Source organism: Hypomesus transpacificus, chromosome 18, assembly GCF_021917145.1.
Source record: "Hypomesus transpacificus isolate Combined female chromosome 18, fHypTra1, whole genome shotgun sequence".
Lineage (NCBI taxonomy): Eukaryota > Metazoa > Chordata > Actinopteri > Osmeriformes > Osmeridae > Hypomesus > Hypomesus transpacificus.
This window is the reverse complement of record NC_061077.1, coordinates 2,481,130-2,501,122: the sequence shown is the minus strand read 5'-3', so window position 1 is coordinate 2,501,122 and position 19,993 is coordinate 2,481,130. Positions and strand designations below refer to the sequence as shown.

At 43.1% G+C, this 19,993-nt stretch overlaps 3 protein-coding genes across 10 annotated transcripts; 2 read left to right on the top strand and 1 right to left on the bottom strand.

The window, feature by feature from the left end:
• Positions 1-45: 45 nt before the first annotated feature.
• Positions 46-1,685, bottom strand: ngrn (neugrin, neurite outgrowth associated). Its single transcript, XM_047039223.1, has 3 exons — positions 1,192-1,685; positions 987-1,097; positions 46-770 (listed from the first exon to the last, which is right to left on the bottom strand). Exons 1-3 carry the CDS (start codon positions 1,416-1,418, stop codon positions 176-178), a joined length of 933 nt encoding a protein of 310 aa, XP_046895179.1. The 5' UTR covers positions 1,419-1,685; the 3' UTR covers positions 46-175.
• Positions 1,686-1,955: 270 nt separating this feature from the next.
• nfyal (nuclear transcription factor Y, alpha, like) lies at positions 1,956-7,388 on the top strand. Of its 6 annotated transcripts, none has more exons than XM_047039910.1 (9): positions 1,956-2,049; positions 2,784-2,879; positions 3,747-3,893; positions 3,980-4,111; positions 4,562-4,664; positions 4,747-4,916; positions 5,363-5,536; positions 5,933-6,040; positions 6,280-7,388. In XM_047039910.1, the coding sequence occupies exons 2-9, from the start codon at positions 2,799-2,801 to the stop codon at positions 6,334-6,336; spliced, it is 972 nt and encodes a 323-aa protein (XP_046895866.1). In that variant the 5' UTR covers positions 1,956-2,049; positions 2,784-2,798; the 3' UTR covers positions 6,337-7,388. The 6 variants fall into 6 exon arrangements, with proteins under 6 accessions (XP_046895866.1, XP_046895870.1, XP_046895869.1 ...); XM_047039914.1 differs by having other exon boundaries at positions 2,779-2,879; positions 4,747-4,898; XM_047039913.1 differs by having other exon boundaries at positions 2,779-2,879; positions 6,283-7,388.
• A 309-nt stretch (positions 7,389-7,697) lies between these two features.
• ahcyl1 (adenosylhomocysteinase-like 1) lies at positions 7,698-19,951 on the top strand. Of its 3 annotated transcripts, none has more exons than XM_047039905.1 (17): positions 7,698-8,156; positions 13,993-14,107; positions 14,412-14,555; positions 15,547-15,647; positions 15,811-15,913; positions 16,027-16,121; positions 16,257-16,363; positions 16,575-16,691; positions 16,821-16,884; positions 16,965-17,053; positions 17,200-17,270; positions 17,408-17,502; positions 17,639-17,737; positions 18,033-18,101; positions 18,330-18,408; positions 18,794-18,914; positions 19,053-19,951. In XM_047039905.1, exons 1-17 carry the CDS (start codon positions 7,968-7,970, stop codon positions 19,057-19,059), a joined length of 1,665 nt encoding a protein of 554 aa, XP_046895861.1. In that variant the 5' UTR covers positions 7,698-7,967; the 3' UTR covers positions 19,060-19,951. The 3 variants fall into 3 exon arrangements, with proteins under 3 accessions (XP_046895861.1, XP_046895862.1, XP_046895863.1); XM_047039907.1 differs by lacking the exon at positions 7,698-8,156 and adding an exon at positions 11,029-11,236; XM_047039906.1 differs by lacking the exon at positions 19,053-19,951 and having other exon boundaries at positions 18,794-18,918.
• Positions 19,952-19,993: the final 42 nt, after the last annotated feature.

Sequence of the window (19,993 nt, the reverse complement as noted above, 5' to 3'; positions counted from 1 at the left end):
CCCCAAACAAGACAACATGAACAAATACAAAACTACAGACTTCGCTGCTTTCAGCTCCTGTCAACTATTATTGACACAGTGCTTTATTAGGTTCTATCAGGGTAAGTCTTTTGATATTTTCAAGGTTGTGATACATTGTTAACAAAAAAGAACAAAGAAAATTTACATTCAAGTGTCAGATTCTGTACAAGAAATTGCCATCACTGTCAAAGAATTCATTCCCATCCTGAGTCACTGGACAGGACTTTGGGGACATCATAAGTTCCTCCAGTTGTTCCTCTGAAAACACCATTCCATCCCAGACCTCCTCCTCATCATCATCATCCTCAAAAACATTGTCCAACATACCCTCCTTGTTTGCTCTAGGCAGCTCTGTAACTGAGGTGTGTTTACTCAAAACAGTAAGTGAACCTCTATTCTGGGTAGGCAACGAAGAAAGAGCAGTGCCACTTCCAGTAGCCGGGGACTTTGCGCCATCGTCACAGGGCGTAAGACTGGAGCTAGCCAGGGCCACCAGAGCAACAGACGTAGCTCCAGCTGGCAGCATGGCTGGTGAGCCCATAGGCAGCTGCAACCTGCCTGGTTTTCTACCCACAGATAGAGCCTGCTGGTGGGCTTTCGCCAGCACACTGGCGTCTTGCTTAACCTTCCTCTCTGGAGGCGCAGTGAACTTGCTCTGCAGGATCCTGCGGATGACATCAGAGCTGACAGAGAATCCCTCTGCCAGGCGCTCCACAGTCCACTCCTCTGGCTCCGCCTGCTTCAGATACCTGGAACAGCACGTGTGTGACAGGTCAAATAACAAATATGTATTGATATAAATCATATCAGTACTAATTAAGGATATTTATAACTATGTAAGATATTAAACTGTATATCAAAGGACAGACCAGAGTTGCAACACATCTACTGTTAAACATTAGGCAAAAGGTGACACGAAGGGATTCCAGTTGTATTTCAGGCAAGTGTGCCCTACTGTTTCTCACCTTATCTGCTCCATAGCGTCCCAGGTCAGCTTCCTCTCTGGAGCACCTTTTGGGGTCATGTGTCTTTTGACTTTATGGTACTTCAAAGTCTTCTGCTTTTTCCTCTCTTGACTGAAACGGATATTTTCGGACAGTTATTCGTGCTATCAATATGAGACAATTAATGGTAATGATTGGCTAAATAGGTATAGTATCAGTCTCTCACGTGACTATGGCCTGGAGCCTGTCCTCGACATCTTCCATCTGTGAATCATCTTCAAACAGATCATCCCTCTGTCTTGGTCTGTGGTTTGCAACACGGTCGACGTAGCTCTGCCCCTTCCAGACTTTAGCATCTCTGCTTGCGTGACAAATGCTCACTGAAGTTACTCTGGACATGACAAACTGTGAGCTAAGCCGAGAGGCCAAAAATGACACCAACCTGCGAGACATGCTAAGGGTCAGTTAGCGATATAAACTCTTCTCATCTAAACTAACTTACTGCATACTATACGTTTTTGACACGTTAAGCACAAGTTGTGTTCAATATTCGTTTTTCATGACTAGCTAACAATATAACAGTAGATCAATTCAATAGGTAAGACTGCAGAGCAAGAAATGTTAATACTAGAATGTCAGTGAATGTCTCGCGTGTATATCAAACGACATCCGTAAACATTATTGTTGCGAATGCTGATTTCCACAATGGCGCCACCTGCTGGAGCGGAATGCTTTTACGGGTCATTTGACAACAGGGTTATTCCAATGATGAGAAAATGTAGGCTATTCAACATAACGCAGGTGACAAGTCGAAATGAAAATCATATATCATCGTGCATCTTTACTATTCTTATACTTTCTGGTGATCTTTCAGTCAGGTTTATGTTGCTTAACGATCCCGCAGTAAAGAGCTGGTAAACTGTTTCACCTAGTGGACATTGAAGGGAAATGCACGTGATGTATTCATGCACCTCCTCCACGTCGCAGTTGTTTCATTTGCGCCATTTTGTTCGCTGACTTTGGTGATTGGGTTTAGAAAGCTGTACTGGAGCCAATCAGAAGGGAACCGGACAGCGAAGAAACGGTAAGGGAGGCCCAATTGAAGGCATTGGTAGTTGTCAGCACGGATTGGTTTGCTATTGACCAACCAAATTACTATCCCATCAAAATGCAGGAATTAAATAGCAATTGGAGTTTAACAGCACGTTGTGAATAATAACAATACATACAGTCTTGACGTCCAACACTGAAAACATGGCTACCTACTGCTGTATGTAGCTAGCTAAATAGTAGATTTGCTAATGTTAGCATGCCAGTTTGACCAGACCAAATGCACTAGCGTAAATTATCGCCAGTTAGCTAGCTTGATAGCCACGTCAACGTTGGACAGTCATGTGTCAAACACTAGGCTAGTACTAGAACAAAGGCTTGTTCAAAATACACATTCGGAGAATAGTCTCTGGTTAATACAGACATATGGTCTAAGCAATTAATAATTAGCCTGCTAGAAACTGGCAGCGCCGAAATGATGAGACAAAGTTTGTGCGCAGTTAGTCTGCCAAACTGAATGCACTCTGTCTCGCCACTCTGTCCCCTAACTGTATGCTCTGTCCAGTCGCGAGATCCATCCCTAGTTTCCCCGACATCCATACAGACAGTTCTGTTCAACAAGAGTGCGTGGAGAATTAAGCATGCAGTACTATGTTCAATATTGTGTTTAATATGTATATGTATTTTATGTAACAAATGTATCACAAAGTTCCCATTTCCAATCTTAATCTGCAGATTTCTTTCTCCTCTGTTTGCCACTAAGGATAGTAATATTACCCAATCATGGAGCAGTACACCACTGCCACAACCACAACAGGGGAGCAGATCATTGTGCAGACTTCCAATGGGCAAATCCAACAACAGGTGAGGGTGACGTGTAATATCCTGAAATAGATCCCTAACACCAATGTCTTTACTAAACTACTAGCCTCCCAAGCCTGCTTGAGAACAAGTTGTGAATTTAGTTTCTAAAACCCTTTCAGTTACACAAACCCTAATTTACATGCAGCACCCAAACAAAACGAATGGTACCCTTGTACCCAACCATGACTAAGACTTCTGGGATATGTAGTCATACAGTGTCAACCTGCAACTAGAGCTATATGCCACCCTGCTTACAGACACAGGGTACTGTGACGGCTGTACAGCTGCAGACCGAGGCCCCAGTCGTAACTGCCTCGGGCCAGCAGGTGCAGACACTCCAGGTAGTGGTGTGACCGCCGCCCTGTGTCACAGTGTCTCCTCAGTGCTGCATGACTCCATTACCCATCTTCCACTGCTGTGAGCCCCCTCCATGCATGCTATGGCTGCATGCCTCTCAGCCTAGCAGTGTCTAATACTACAGGCCTTGTTTCCATCACTCATAGCAGCCAACAGCATCTCAGACCAGCAGCTGTTCTCCAGTCAGACAGGCCCCACGTACTGACCATCTAAAACATGACTCCATACTCATCGTACATCCACCTGGCTGTTTGCTGGCACTGAACTTTCCTGTTCTTCACATCGCAGTGCAATCTAATTACTCAACTGTCTTTGCAAAATAACACTGTGGTCTCATCCCAGTGGCATTTTGTGCAAACCAAATCAGTGACTGAATTCAGAAGATACACCAACCTCCACAACATGCTGTCATGTAGCTTGACATGTGATATCATTTATAGGCTATGATATTAATCTTCAGATTATGTGAATGACTGCATTATTACTGACTCCCCTCCACTCTCGCCCCAGGTCCAAGGCCAACCTCTAATGGTGCAGGTGAGCGGAGGGCAGCTAATCACATCGTCAGGGCAACCCATTATGGTACAGGCCATGTCAGGGGGGCAAGGCCAAACCATCATGCAGGTCCCTGTGTCTGGGTCACAAGGACTCCAACAGGTGAGGAAGTGAATTTAGTGATCCCTGAAAATGAATTTGTCATGCATGTGCATGATTACAATACCTGCGTGTGTGTGTGTGTGCAGATCCAGCTGCTGCAGCCAGGGCAGATCCAGTTGCAGGGGGGTCAGACGTTGCAGCTGCAGGGCCAGCAGGGTCAGCCCCAGCAGATCATCATTCAGCAGCCCCAGACAGCCATCACCGCTGGACAGAACCAGGTAGAACCAGAACCAGCACACGCAAGGCTTCTGTTGTCACCACCCCTGTCTTCCCTCTTCATTAGAAACACCACTGTCCTTCCCACTTCATTAGAAACACCCCTTTCTTCCCTCTTCATTAGAAACAGCACTGTCCTTCCCTCTTCATTAGAAACACCACTGTCCTTCCCACTTCATTAGAAACACCCCTTTCTTCCCTCTTCATTAGAAACAGCACTGTCCTTCCCTCTTCATTAGAAACACCACTGTCCTTCCCACTTCATTAGAAACACCACTGTCGCATAAAACCAAAACATCAGCTTATGCTTATACCCCAGTGTTTACCCAAAACAGGACAATCTAAGAATCTCTCTAAATTAATTTAGACTGATATGTGTATAAATGTATGTTTTGCGTAGATAGCATATGTAGGCTCAGTGTTCCTTCTGTCCTGTTTGTGTTTTCCTGTAGGGCCAGCAGATCAGTTTGCAGGGTCAGCAGCTTGCCCAGACCGCTGACGGACAGACCATTGTCTACCAGCCTGTAAATGCAGATGGCACCGTCCTGCAACAGGGTAAAACTACATATGACTATCAAAAAGCTTTGCATATATATGTACATATAGAGAAGATGAAGACAATGGTCTCCGTCCACAGGAATGATTACCATCCCAGCCTCCAGCCTGGCAGGTGCCCAGATCGTACAGGCAGGGGGCACCAACACCACCACCTCCAACAGCGGGCAGGGTACTGTGACCGTCACCCTGCCAGTCCAGGGTAACATGGTCAATGCAGGTGGAATGGTCATGGTAAGACCCTCTGCAGAGGTACCCAGCATCTTCTTATCTAGCCTCCGTCACGGTGTGGGGTGTGTGTAGTGTTCTGGAGCACAAATGTGGGGAAATGAGGGCACCTCGTTTAAACGGGCACCTTTGATTTGTAAGTGGAAGATATTTTGATTCAAATTCCCCAAAATTGCATGAGAGAATAGCGGATAAGATGATGAAATGTGGTCATTCTTTAATTTTTTACCTGTGATACAGTAATTTCTAATTCATTTGTACTTTAATCAAATAATTTTTGTGTTGTTTGGATAATGTTGCATTAACATTGCCTGAGACCTGACTCTTCGTGTTGAAAACATTTCATGGATGAGGTTTGCCTTGTGTTTCTGTGCAAGCTTTTTGTAAGGTTGTGTGAAAGTTTTGTCTCTATCAGCAGTTCTAATTAGTGTGTGTGTGTGCTTGTGTGTGTGTGTTTCTCTGCTTCTCAGATGGTTCCTGGCGGTGGCACAGTTCCAGCCATGCAGCGTATTCCTCTGCCCGGGGCTGAGATGCTGGAGGAGGAGCCTCTGTACGTCAACGCCAAGCAGTACCACCGCATCCTGAAGAGACGGCAGGCCCGCGCCAAGCTGGAGGCTGAGGGCAAAATCCCCAAAGAGAGGAGGGTGAGGACATGGAACCCCACTGGGGAAACCTGTCACTCTGGACCATTCTGGAATCCCTGTATGGTTCTGGACATTCCAAAGTGTAATTTTGATTGTTCCGGAACGACAACACAACAACAAGGCAGATCAGACACTTTGAAGAATGTGCTGTCACACGGCCTTCTCCAAACTAATGAACACAGAGAAAACTTTTATTGTATTTTATTGGAATACTTAATCATACCTGAAAGGAAATTAGTTTGTCACACAAGCAATGGTGATGTAACATTCGTGTTCTTGAGAATTGTATATTATTTCAAGTTTTAATTGTAAAGAAAAAAGAGCTTGTTCAGACAAGTTTGACCAACTTTATCTAACATGGTCTAACGGATCTCTCCCCTTGACTTATATTGACAGAAATATCTTCATGAGTCTCGTCATCGCCACGCTATGGCGAGGAAACGGGGAGACGGAGGTCGTTTTTTCTCTCCCAAGGAGAAAGAGGAGATGGCACTGGCCCTGCAGGTAAGAAGAAGTTGCCTGGCTGAAACCTCGACACTGGCTGTGTTCCACTTGTCCTCCAAACAACCACATTCAATTGTATTCCTCTACCATACTCTAAAACAAAGACCTGTCAGATAAAACTAGTAGTTAAGCTACAGTAGCTAGCATTGCAACTTTAAGTCTGATACAGGCAGAATGAGGATGATGCAGTACAGAACATAGTTTACTGATCACGTCCCTTTGCTGTTGTCACCCCCAAGCAGGCCCAGGCCCAGGCAGCAGACGAAACCGTGGCCCAGATGATCCGGGTTTCGTAGCACCAACACCACCCGTCCCTGAACACCACCCTACCTGAGATCCATCCATCACAGAACACCACCCTACCTAAAATCATTCTGACCCTAAACCTAGCAACACTCTCTCTTTACCCTTGGATCTACCTACCTACCCCTGTCCTCATGCCAAACCACCCTGGCTATGGTTACTCTGTTGATCACCGTGGTTCATAGCCTCTGAGCCTCTAAACGCCCAGGTCTTCCAAAGCTGGGTTTGGTGGCTGTTGAGTCTATGGATTCTGCTCTGATCCCCTTGATTAAGAAGGGTGCTCAGCTGCCCCTGCCCAACACCAAGATGCTAACTGCTAATTCAGGATGTATTAGTGTTATAATTTGAGGATTAGTACTGTGAAAATGATGAACGTGTGCATTACTGTAACTGTAACTGTACCCATTTCAGACCTGGAAACTAACTTGGAAAAGAGATCTAGAAAGCCAAAGGTCCAGTTATTCAGTTCAGTCAATTGGTTTGCTGAAGAAATACTATTGTGTCTATTCAGTTGCAAACCCAGAATTTGTTTCTGAAATGCATAGATTGTTAATTAATTACATTATACATTTATGAAATTATCGTTGGGTTACTCTTGCCCTTTAATTTTTTTTCGAATGTTCATCTGCCGATTTTATTTACCATAGAAGAAAAAAACAAAACACAAAACCCCCATGAAGGGAAATAAGATATTGGTATCTAGACAAACTTCTTGTATATTTTGGAAATTTGTGTGCACTCAATTATCATTGCCCAATTTTCTGTATTGGGGAATGTATTTTATATTAACCTTTTTCAAAAGATATGTAGATGTTTGTGTGACAGTGAAGTGTGATAGATAACACATACCCATTGTAAAGTCATCAGACCCACGTGACATTATTTCTTTGGAAGCGGGTCGTTTTTTGTTTTAAGACGAAAGGTTTTTACCCGCGCGATGCTGTCCTTTTAGGATGCGCTAATAGATGTATTTTTTGTGGTTGACCAGTTGGTTTGACAGTGAAATCTCCATGCAATGTTATGTTCATAAAATCATTAGACTTAGGCTTGGGTTTGTAGTCATTTATGTTCACGCTGTTGTCTGTGTTGCTGCATACTTAGTCTTAACTTATTACCATACAGCCTTAAGGGGCTTGCACACTGCACCAATGTACACCAACATTTTGATGTGACGTTTGTCTGTAGGCCACAGAATAGGCTACAGTGTTTTCAAAGTGAATATGCTTGTGTGTATAACAGCGCTGTGCACTACTGTACCTCAAATAGTCTCTTTTCTCTATACAATTGATAGGTAGCTGATTGGACGAGTACCGTGTAGTCCGCCCACTTGTTAAGGTGACAGCTCCATAGAAACGCCCCATGTTGATGCTGCTGTCAGTGGATACAAGCCGACCTGGGCAAGAATAAGTGTAACCACTCCTTTTTACAAAGTAACGACGATAATAATCACACTGTGTCACTTATTATTCAACCTATATTTTTTGTTGTATTTATCACAGCATAGGCTGTTATCCGATATACATTTCCATTAGCACGAAGCAGACGGCTAAGAGGTATCCCCACTAGAGCACGTCGGACATCATCAGAATTTTCCTGTGAGAGGTCGGAAGAACACCTGAATGAAATGACAGACTCGGTTGTTGACGGGATGCTGGACGTTAAACAAGCTACAAAATATGTCAAAGAAAGCGAGAACGTTGCAGAAAAGTATTCTGCTATGACCGTGAGCAAAAATAGCGACATGAACATGAACGTGGGCGAATTGCCCTCTGCGGCATTCACTGCAGTCCCCACTCTCAAATCTGTTAAGAAGGTACGTAATAATCATCATCAATATTCACTGTAACAGTGTGATGGGAGAAAACTGCAATGGGTGCAGCTTATAGCAGTAATATTGCATGGACATAGGCATTTAATTAGTCTGACTATCCACTTCATTACATTAAAAATGAATGTTTGTTTATTTTTGTCATTTGTTTCGTTATAAAGGTAGGCTTAAGCCCCCTGCAAATTCCTCGAAAGCGCATTCGTCAAAACACTAGTGTCCCAAGTGAATTGGGATTTGCTGATTACTTATTCCATAAGGTTACTTCAACTGGCAACTACTCTATGTGCGGACGTAAAGATAGTGGTGTTTGCACAGTGTTACCTTGAAAGCAAAAGAGCAACCAGGTTAGCTTTCCTTTTCTTCATTAATAACTCAAATGAAAGAAATAGTCATTGTGGCATTCAGACGCAGACCACCAAAACAAACAACTATATCAAACGAAACACGTTTCAGTATAGGGTGATGCAGGCTTAATTGTGATGACCCAGATTATGAATATACTATATCAAATTGTTTCCAGAGAGCACTGCAAAGTCCAGTAGGAATCCTAAAATGGGTACAGGGCATACAGAGAGCAGATTCAAGGTTTGAGCCGTGGCTTATTAAAGCCAGAACATTGCCTCTGCCCCTTGTCTGGCAGGACATTATGTTTTCTCTGGAGAGAGCCTAAGGGAGTTTGATTTTAAACACATTGGATATTGGAAGAATGTGACTCCTTCTTGTGAAAACAAAGCTCTTTGTTATGAATCAATTTGAGAACATTTTATCCCTTGTCCAAGTACCTGTTGAGTGTTCTGTTTCTTTGTGAGATGAGCTTTGGGGTAAATTACCCATTAAGCCCCTTTCTCTGAGATAGTAACATACTATCACATGGCAAGTTTAGGTATAAGGGTTGATTGAACAACACTCATTTATGTTTGAAAATGATAATACGTTTCAACTAAGCAGTTTCCTTTTACCAAATCACTGAATAAATTAATGGACTGTAAAAAACTAAGGTTAGTTTATTTTACTGTGTCGTCACAGAGAGTAGTTATAGAGAGTAGTTATGCAGTAATGAGAAATTGAAGATCATTCTGCCACTGAAGCCCTTCTCTGCCACTTGTGTGTATGGAGCTATGTGCATGTGTGGTGGCCATGGTATTAATGGTGTCACTCCAAGTGGTTAATGCTCAGCCCAATGTCATACATGCACATTCAATAGCTCCATTAGTCTATTCTATCTTTTATCCAACTGTTATGCAATAGGTCATCCCTCTGGAAGTTTTCTTGCTGGCTTTAATTGTATGCTCTACATAATGTATATGCATACTCTTTTATTTTGGTTCTGGAAACGTAGAATCTTAAACAAGAATTAGACATGCACACATGGTGTTTTAATGTCTGATTCTTGGATAACACACTTACATTAAGCCAAGGTCAAATCCAGGTGCCTGCAAAATTCAATCAAGCCACACGTGAAATGTAGAATACTTGCACTAGAACACAATGAAATTTGAACCCTAGTCTACATATTTAGAAAGTGTTTACTGTGAAATCAATGTGCACATGGTTCTATTTTGAAAACAACAGTAAATGTGTCATGCTCATGGCGTGTGACCATAGGTGTATGAGTCATGTTTAAAGTGTCTATAAGCTGAGAAATATGACATGTCCATACCGACTGGTCCTGGGCATTTTCCCTGCTTCTTTCAAGACACACGCTGGCTTTCACCCAGGCTGTTCTCAAGCCAACCTGTCTTATCGCTGCCATACTCCATGACCTTGAGCTTGCTTTCATATTCTTCGATGTCCTCCAGGTATTCTCCTCACAAACGTTCAACAAGAGCACAACAGGATCCTACTGCTGTAGGGCTGCTTTGCGAATGTGGACATAGCAGCCCTATCCAGTGCGTCAGTTAATAACATTCAATCCCATCTGTGTTGTGAAAGAAGGGTCCCATCATTATGAAGGTCAGACAGTTTGTAGGAAGGATTATCACCCTGTTTTTCACAACACTTGTAAGCTGTCACGCCGCTGTGGAAGCAGATAGCTGACGCCGACACTGGGCTGGTGTTCTAACCTCACAAACTTGACTTCACTAATTCTCGATTCCAGTTATGCTGATGCAGAAGTTTTGCCATGGTGGTGACAGATCAATGACTTGTGGTTCACAGTTTTCCAAACTGTTATTTATATATGATTAGATCGGGGAGGGGGGGAGGCATTAGCCTCTTGTTAAGGCTCTTCCTTAGCCCTGTATGTCTGTGGATTAATGGTGCAGTCAGATGGTGGCCATGGTATTAGTGGTGTCACTCCAAGTGGTTAATGCTCAGCCCAATGTCCCATTCACCATCACCGGGCCAAAGTCTATGGGCCTGAGCATTCATCTGAGACAGGAATAGACACAATGAGAAAGTGTATGATGAGCTGGTGGTACTTTAGGCTATATAGGAGAGAATGTGACCCGAAGGCCTGAGGATGCTGGAACCTTATGCGAACATTGTTAAATTCCCTGGCAAGGCCTGGCAAGGAACCAGCAGAAGGACAATTCAAGCTTATGTGACCATTGGTAGATTAAGAAGAGAATGTGCACAGTAGGTGTGTGTGCGTGCGTACCCTGTGCTTGTGTGTGTGTGTGTGTGTGATTGTGCCCATGCTTGTCCATGTGGGATTGTGTGAACGTGATCCTCTGAGAGAGTACAGTTTGTGTTTGTGTGTTTATGTGTGTTTATGTGTTATCTGTTCTACCCTGATCCATAACACCATCTCTAATATCGGAGCTGCTTGTCAAGGGCATAGACAGACATAGGGAGAGAAGAGGGCTGGTCTGGTAGGACACCGCCACGCTAAAAGGATGGTAATCTGTCAGGCCCTCCTTTAGTCTCAGCACCAACCCCAATCCTAACCCTGCCCCTATCTGGCAGTGTACAGTGATAATAGCATCGGGGCTACCTAGCACCATCCCTCAGAAGACACAGCAGGCTGAGAGAGAGGCAGGAACATAGACCAGACGATGGCAGCTATGGCACACCACAGGCAGGGTCACAGTCACGGTCATGGGCACGGGCATGGAAGAGAGCGGGTAAGTCCTGGAGCTTCTCTCCAAACAGTTTTTGGATGTCATATTTCAGACATGAATGTCAGGGAAGAATGAATGTCATCTGAAAGTGAAATACTGTTGCTGCTAGTAGGCACTCTGCAGCTTTCACTAATATCTGTTCACCTTTACTTAGTTTAATTATATTTGGATTTCCTTGTGTAGAGCATTTTAACAGTGGTGGTTGGCAGCAGATCAAATATGAGCGAGACCAACAGAACCCTTTTAATTTAGTGACCAAGACTTTTAATAAGACAAACTGCCGGACAAGTAGACACCTGCAAAACACTGTAAATATTTCCTTTAGTGTCTTTAATTTCTTTGGAATATAACTACTACAGTACCCTTTTTATGTTGTGAACAAAGATATAAATAACACTTTTTATTGTTTTTATTTCTATAACCATTTTTGTTTTTATGTTAAAGAGGGTTTTGCAGATAAGTGTTTTTTCTATTTTTGCTTGTCTGTCTTTTGAGGTCAGTGCAACATTAAAAGGCTTTACAACTCCCCTTGCTTTGAAATCCCAGTTGATTCCTCACCAGTGTGTGCTGGCTCAAAGCAAACACCACATGCTTTTCCACAGAAACGTGAGGCAGTGCAAACAGTCAGCTGCGAAAACAGTTAGAAGCAGCGCCATATTCTCCATGGGGTCTCATGACCTTCTTGTGTTTCATTTTGTTGTATTGTTTAAATTATACTTGACCAAGTGTCAACACAGACCTGGGTCTATGTTTTTGGTTAACATAGACCTACAGTACATAGATGTTTCTGGGGTATAATGTTATGACAATCACACCAACCCAGCTAAACTGAATGGAAAGCTCAATGCATTTCACACAAAGAGAAACACCCTTGTGGACACCCTTTTAAAAGCAGAGTACAGTATTTATTGCTATTTGAATGTGTGAGGACCCATGGATAACTATCCATACAACTTTGATGTTACCTAACAGTTACTCAACCACATTTTTCATGGAATTACCAGTATTGTGTGTTGTGTCAACATACACATCAGCTTTCGGTCTAAACACTCATTTATGAATATGAAACAATCCATGCAGCTGACTTTACAGGGACAATGAACATGAATAGAATCATTGACACAGAGAGTTCTCAAATCATGGATAACAGAGGGGCAACTCTGGAAGCCATAACCTGATCTAGAGGTGCTTTGTTGGACTGTGGGAGTGGCATTGAAGGCATCATCTTTTGAAGTAAAACAATCTGGGGAACAAAAGTGTGAAGAAACATCCACCAATCCATACAATCTTGAAGATTTTGAATGGTACAGCAATAATTGCCGAAAAGGATTATTACTGTAAGTTACTGTAAGATAATATTTACTGCTCACAAAATCATTTGTAAATTGTAATTCTTTGTACTACTAGTCTACTAGTGACACAGAATGCATCATTTTGCAGAAATCCACCAGTCCCGATGATGATGATGTATAATTGATTTAATCCACGTCAGTCATTGCTGGATCTAAAGGCTTGTTGCTAAATGAGTCCCCAGCTCTGTGTAGTAGAGTCAACAATCACATCACATTAGTGGAGGAACAGCAGTACCTTGAGGGTGAGCCGGCTGTGCCTTAGAAGCAGACCGGATCCCTTCTGTTTACCAGTCCCAGCGACAGTCCAGGGTCTCTCTCTCCATGCTTCACCAGCCTGATGGCTTTCTATGCCAGTCAGATGTCACCAAATGACCTGCCCCATGCCAGCCCATGCCTACAGGGGTATAGCACCGTATTCGGCCTCCGGTACCCAGTTGGGCTCGCCTCGACGATGTCCAGTTTTCTCTCCCTAATCTGTCTAATGTTGATAACATGATTGGGGGGCTCCCTCATGTTCAGACAGATCTTATCACTGCGTGTCCATGAGCTTGTCAGTGGATTTGTCAAGTGCTAAATCTAGACTGTGGCTCAGAACTGCTACTTTTACACACACCATTGTTTCACATGGGGCTATTTTTGAGATTGTTATATGAATACATGTTGTTTATAGTTAAGTCCTTACAGGATGTCTTGTTTAGATTGAGTCTTGAGACAGGATATATATTTACACCAGAAAAAAATGTGTTGACATATTACTGTGCACTTATCCTTTTAAATCAGACTTTGACATGGTAACGAGCCATGCAAGTGTATTTGAACAAAGCATAAGTCATAGAGCAGGATAGAGTGGTTCAAATGTATTTTGGTCCTACCTCAGCACGCACTCACTTTCAAACAATCTCAATGATTCATTTGCCCGGTGTAAAGTGGCGAGATCTGGTGAAACCTGCCCAAGGGTATCAGCTCCGGCGTTTGATAAAGACCACAGCTTGGTGGTTTGGTGACCACAGCTAGTCATAACGGGCACACTGCTTGAATAGTTTAAGTAAACATGATTTAACCAGCAGAACCTTGGCAAGCAATGGATGAGTCTACAAAGTCACTGCTCTTATATCTGTCAGTGTTGTCCACAGTACAGTTACAGTATGTTGTCATTTATCACAAAACCTTTACCCTACTTTTTGTGAATTTTCCTAGTATCCTCCACAGTATTATCATATAAACCAAGTCTAAGCCATGCCTAAGACTTATGTCTTTTTTTGTCAATATCCTCAGGGTAACCATAAAACAAACAACCATTATCAAATATAACATTAGAGGTTGTATGATGTAACTAATGCGTTGTTTTGCTGAACAGATCCATTCATGTAATGTTGTTTCTTGTCTTCACATTTGTGTCCCCTGCAGATCCAGTTTGCTAATGCAGAAGACAAGCAGGAGTTCAGCAGATACCCGACTAAGGCAGGCCGACGCTCCCTCTCTCGGTCCATCTCCCAGTCTTCAACAGATAGCTACAGCTCAGGTACTACACACACATATACAGTATATTTACTATTCTAACTAGCGTGTAAACATGACCCCTACTAACGTGTAAATACTAGCCCTACTAGCGTGTAAACATTACCCCTACTAGCGTGTAATCATTACCCCTACTAGCGTGTAAACATTACCCCCCTTAACATGTACACATACTTTCATCTCTTGATGTCCTACTATTCTTGAGGGTGTTTGATTCTTACAAGTACCACACACACACACATATTCTCTTTTTTGCCACATCATGAGCATGAACCTTTTCCCACTCTCTCCCTCCCTCAATGCTCAAGCTGCCTCGTACTCCGACAGCTCAGATGACGAGACCTCCCCCAGGGACAGGGAACAGGCCAACACCCAGGGCCGCAGCGACTTCTGCGTTAAGAACATCAAACAGGCTGAGTTTGGACGACGGGAGATTGAGATCGCAGAACAAGGTGTGCAATCACTGTGTTTTTTATGTGTTGTTTTTTCTACTCACACATGCACAGAAAGACTACACTTGTGGTATCTACAGTACCTGGCCAGTGATTTGACTGGACTGCGGGTTGTCTTCTCAAAACCCTGAATGGTGAAAGGTCTTTCAAAGTGAATAATACAGAGGGTTATTTTCTCACAGGACTGAGCCAGGGTGCACTGAAAGTTCTCTGAGTTCCTGCAACACGATTCCTGTTCTCTCCTGAGTCCAGGGAATCCTATCATATGGTGTCCATTTTGCTGCCTCTGCATTGTCTGAGTGAACGATTGATACTGAGGCCCTGATGACTCACATGAGCTCATCACCTGGAGTTGTGTCATCACTGTTGTCCAGGAAACAAGACAAGGGCACACTTTGTCTTTCTCTCTCCCTCCCTCTCTCTCTCTCTCTCTCTCTCTCTCTCTCTCTCTCTCTCTCTCTCTCCCTATCTCTCTCTCTCTCTCCTTTTCTCTCTCCCTTTCTCTCTCTCTCCCTTTCTCTCTCTCTCTCTATCTCTCGCTCGCTCGCTCTCTCGCTCGCTCTCTCGCGCTCACTCTCTCTGGCTCACACACACACTCATGCACACATACGCATTCTCTCCCCATGTCCCCTGTCCCCCTGCTCTACAGAGGATCGCTGGGGGTGTGGTGAGTAAGTGCTCAGTAAGTGGTCTATATATACGTCTACGTATAGCTGCTTCATGGGGATCAACAGCCGCTGCTGACAGCTATGTTCCACCAGCCTCCGGTCATTTACTGCACCATTCATGTAGTTTCCCTGAATCACACCCTATCTTTACATAATATATCCTAAACCCCTAGTATTTATGGGCTTTTCCCTCACATGTTACCTTTACCACACACTAGCTTTGATTGTATGCTGTCTTTTTCAGTTTACTTTTCTGTTTCGATTATTTTCTCTTATGTAATTACACTCCACCTCTCTCATCCCTCCCTCCTGCCTATCCACAGACATGTCTGCCCTGATCTCCCTGAGGAAGCGAGCCCAAGGAGAGAAGCCTCTGGCTGGGGCCAAGGTTGTGGGCTGTACCCACATCACTGCTCAGACAGCGGTAGGTCCTTTTTCTTCCATATATGTTAGCACTCAATACACCCTTTTGCATTGTGACAGTTTTATACAAATTTATATATATTTTTTCCACATCTTGTGAATGTGACAATGTGTGTGCGTGTGTGTCTTCTATGTGTGTGCATGTGTGTTCTTTTTGCAATCAGGTTCTGATTGAGACTCTGGTAGCCCTGGGTGCACAGTGTCGCTGGACTGCCTGCAACATCTACTCCACTCAGAATGAGGTGGCAGCTGCCCTAGCAGAGACTGGTGAGACCCCCCCCCCACACCCTCTCTTCCTCTTTCTTTCTGACTTTCTCTCTGTCTATGTAACTCTATCTCTCTGTCCCTCCTCCATCTCATTTCTTTCCCTACCTCCTCAGGGGTACCTGTGTTTGCGTGGAAGGGCGAGTCGGAGGATGACTTCTGGTGGTGCATCGACCGCTGCGTCAGCAACGATGGCTGGCAGGCCAACATGGTATCAGCATCAGTGGTCCCCATCACAATACAGTGATTTTCTGAATGGATATCTACGTTTGCGTGACGACGGCATGCCATCAAATTCTAACTCCTGTTGCTCTGTTGTTGTGTTTATGGTGTTGTGGGTGTGTAGATTCTGGATGACGGGGGGGACCTGACCCACTGGGTTTATAAGAAGCACCCCAGCGTGTTCAAAAAGGCCCGGGGCATTGTGGAGGAGAGCGTCACTGGAGTCCACAGGTTAAATGCAGACACTGAAACTAATTGAAATGATAAATACTATCATCATTTGATATTCACTAGATATTCATCATGTTAATGTTTATTGATGTAACATACTGTATATTTTGTCATATGTTGGCCAAACGTGTTTTTGTATTCTTTTATAAAATGGCAGAATATATGATTGTTTTATTGGTTATTCTGATCCTTGCACATGGTGTGTACCCAGGTTGTACCAGTTGTCCAAGGCTGGCAAACTGTGTGTCCCTGCCATGAATGTGAACGACTCTGTCACCAAGCAGAAGTTTGACAACCTCTACTGCTGCCGAGAGTCCATTCTGGATGGGTAAATATACGAAAATCATGACTTTCACATACATCTATGTATATAAATTGTTTTAAAATATTTGAATAACCGTTCTACTGCTCTGATGTGACAATAATCCCATCCATAACTTTCCCTGCTGCGTTGTAGTTTGAAGAGGACCACCGACGTGATGTTTGGAGGAAAACAAGTGGTGGTGTGTGGTTATGGAGAGGTGAGTCTGGCAGACACCTTGGGCTACATGTCCAGTGGGGTGGTCTCTGTTTGGTCTCACACCAGGATGTGTCTCTCTAGGTGGGGAAGGGCTGCTGCACTGCGCTAAAAGCCTTGGGAGCCATTGTGTGCATCACAGAGATCGACCCCATCTGTGCCCTGCAGGGCTGGTGAGGGTCTAGAACACGATGCTGCTATTCCGATAAAAAACACCAATAGGCCGCCAATATCTAGTTTACTGTGTCCCAATACATGTGAATATTTGTTTGTGTGAGTGTTATTTACTGAATAAGCCCTGCCGTTTGTGTCCACACAGCATGGATGGATTCAGAGTGGTCAAGCTGAATGAAGTCATTCGTCAGATGGACGTAGTAATAACTTGCACAGGTCAATAGAAAATCTGTTCATCTATGTTAACTTTACTTGCTAATAACTAAACATATTTGCCTTTGAAAACATGTAATATTCCAGTTGTATGTGAGTATACAGGAGTAGAAAAGTGGGATGTGTTTCTCTGTCCACAGGTAATAAGAATGTGGTGACCAGAGAGCAGCTGGATCGTATGAAGAACGGATGCATTGTGTGCAACATGGGACATTCCAATACTGAGATTGATGTGGTGAGTTTTACAGTTATACTGTCCCAAATGAAGGCTGTGTGCGTGTCTGTGTATGTGTGTTTGTGCGGACATGTGTGTGTGTGTACAAATGTGTATTGTGCTGTTGCACCAACTCATGCAGCCCCTGTGTCTCCAGGCCAGTCTGCGAAGCCCCGAGCTCACCTGGGAGAGGGTGCGTTCTCAGGTGGACCACGTCATCTGGCCCGACGGCAAGCGGGTCGTCCTCCTGGCTGAGGTAACCAACCGCCCCCGCCTCACCTGGCTTGAACCACACATTTCCCACACTTTGGCGTCTTTCTAGTAACGCAAGACGTTGTTTCTCTCCCCACTGTAGCCCGCTCTTCAGTCTCTCCCACCAGCAGGACGTGTGTGTTGTTTCTCGGTGTACCGCAGTGATCCCTATCCTGCACTGTTGTTTCTTGTTTCTTTGTGTTTTGATTTCAGAGTTTGTTGTCTCGGCTTTCCCAGTACAGTACTTCACACAGCGGCGCGTATGCTTTGACTCATGTGTCCTCTGTGTGGGTTCTCAGGGTCGGCTGTTGAACCTGAGCTGCTCCACGGTGCCCACGTTTGTCCTGTCTATCACCGCCACCACTCAGGTAAACTATGCTTGTTGAGGTGGAAATTCGTGGAAATGAGAAAGCAAGAAAAGAGGAAATGTAATATTATTATTATGGGATACTTCTGGGTCAAAGTCTATTCCTATTATTCCTGTTTCTGACTCTAGAGGTTTGTTAAAAAATAGGCTTTAGGTAGGTTTGTGATAGTTGTGGTTTATCTCTGCGAGACTTCTCTGGATGACTGAACACTGGTATGTGTGTGTCCAGGCTCTGGCCCTAATCGAGCTCTTCAACGCTCCAGAGGGCCGCTATAAACAAGATGTCTATCTGTTGCCTAAGAAGATGGGTAAGAGTCTGCTTTCAGATGAAAACTTTCTACATGTGTTATTTAATGGGAGACCGAGATGGTGAAAGTACACTCATCCTTAACTCAAATAGACCTTTCAACCTTTTCGAAAAGAAAAAAATCTGAAACTTTTTTTAGATTGTATTTTTCTAACCATTCAAAACTTTTCTGTTCAGAATTTTTTTCCGAGAGATCATACCACCAAATACAGATTCAATCTAAAGTAACAAGCCAGTTACCAGTCCCTCACTGTGGCTTAATATCGCCACCTAGTGCTATAAATATACAGCAGATTTTTTCAAATTTAGATTTTCAGTTCGAGTTTAAATTTAGATCTTTTTTTTATTCGAATTCCATTGTAGCTCACAAGCTTCATTTCTTCCAGATGAGTATGTGGCCAGCTTGCATCTGCCCAACTTTGATGCCCACCTGACAGAGCTGTCTGACGAGCAGGCTAAGTATATGGGCCTGAACAAGAACGGCCCTTTCAAACCAAACTACTACAGGTAGAGTGTTCCATAATAGCCCTTTGTACACAATATATTAGTCATGTCATATTTATTCTTTTTAATTAATTGGTTTGGACAGCTTATGTTTCTTAATACACTGATGTATTAATCAGACTCCATCCTCTGTGTTAGCAGGTATTAATGGGAGTGCCCGATGTTGTGCCTGGTGCCCTCAACACAAAGGCTAAACGATTGCTAAAAGATATTATTTAATTTTGTAAATTGTTATAAAAGGGAATAATTATTTTACTGAATTATTTTACTCCTGAATGTAATAACTTTATAATTATTCCTTCAGGCATTGACATATATCCTCACAAAAAAATTATATGTACTGTCTATGTTAGAAACAATTATTTTTACATTAAGAAACTATTGTGTTGACCAAATAATCACTACAGTGTCTGTCTGAAAATGCCTGCTTGCATGTTCACATCTCTAAATTTACTTATTCAGTTATGTATGCTCAATCTGTAGTATGTTGCTATAGTCAGTTCATACTTGGTGCCAAAAAAATACAAAATAACGTTGGTACCATTTAAAAAACATGCCTGTTTGTGTTCTGTGTTGCTGTCAGACGACTGACCTTTTAAAATGGAGTACATTCCATGAGCTAGAGCCAGGAGTGACCAGGCATCACGCACTATTTTGTGTCTGATATTGTAGTCCAAGTGTTCTAAAATCACCTACTGCATTGATGATTCCCATGGGCTTGTATCTGCGTAATTGCCTTTTAAAGTTATGGTATGAATGTGCCTTCTGAGCTGCTTACTTTAGCCTATCAGTGAAACCCACTATATTGGTTAGGTTGGTATTTGTTAGGAATTATTCGATTATTACACTGGGTATGTGCAGTAGCCTACATCATCAAACGATGTACAGGTTTTCTTTCATATAGTCTATTTTGTTCCAAGATGATTTTGACATCGTGTGATTACAAATAATATATGTCTCTGTAAATGAATATCAGCAATAAATGCTATACATATATATGTAACATATGTAACAAAAATAAATAAACCTATGTCCAAATATCCCGTTTTCGAAAATCTTCTTGTGTGTAAGAGTAAACAGCG

Excerpts from the sequence above, each read along its gene's own strand:
- nfyal (XM_047039910.1), top strand. The coding sequence starts at position 2,799 with ATGGAGCAGTACACCACTGCCACAACCACAACAGGGGAGCAGATCATT. Across the intron at positions 4,665-4,746 it reads TGGCACCGTCCTGCAACAGG|GAATGATTACCATCCCAGCC; the intron begins GTAAAACTACAT and ends CTCCGTCCACAG. Across the intron at positions 5,537-5,932 it reads AAATCCCCAAAGAGAGGAGG|AAATATCTTCATGAGTCTCG; the intron begins GTGAGGACATGG and ends TTATATTGACAG.
- ngrn (XM_047039223.1), bottom strand. The coding sequence starts at position 1,418 with ATGTCTCGCAGGTTGGTGTCATTTTTGGCCTCTCGGCTTAGCTCACAG. Across the intron at positions 1,098-1,191 it reads AGGCTCCAGGCCATAGTCAC|TCAAGAGAGGAAAAAGCAGA; the intron begins GTGAGAGACTGA and ends TATCCGTTTCAG. Across the intron at positions 771-986 it reads GACGCTATGGAGCAGATAAG|GTATCTGAAGCAGGCGGAGC; the intron begins GTGAGAAACAGT and ends GTGCTGTTCCAG.
- ahcyl1 (XM_047039905.1), top strand. The coding sequence starts at position 7,968 with ATGACAGACTCGGTTGTTGACGGGATGCTGGACGTTAAACAAGCTACA. Across the intron at positions 17,054-17,199 it reads ATCTGTGCCCTGCAGGGCTG|CATGGATGGATTCAGAGTGG; the intron begins GTGAGGGTCTAG and ends GTGTCCACACAG. Across the intron at positions 17,503-17,638 it reads CCAATACTGAGATTGATGTG|GCCAGTCTGCGAAGCCCCGA; the intron begins GTGAGTTTTACA and ends CTGTGTCTCCAG.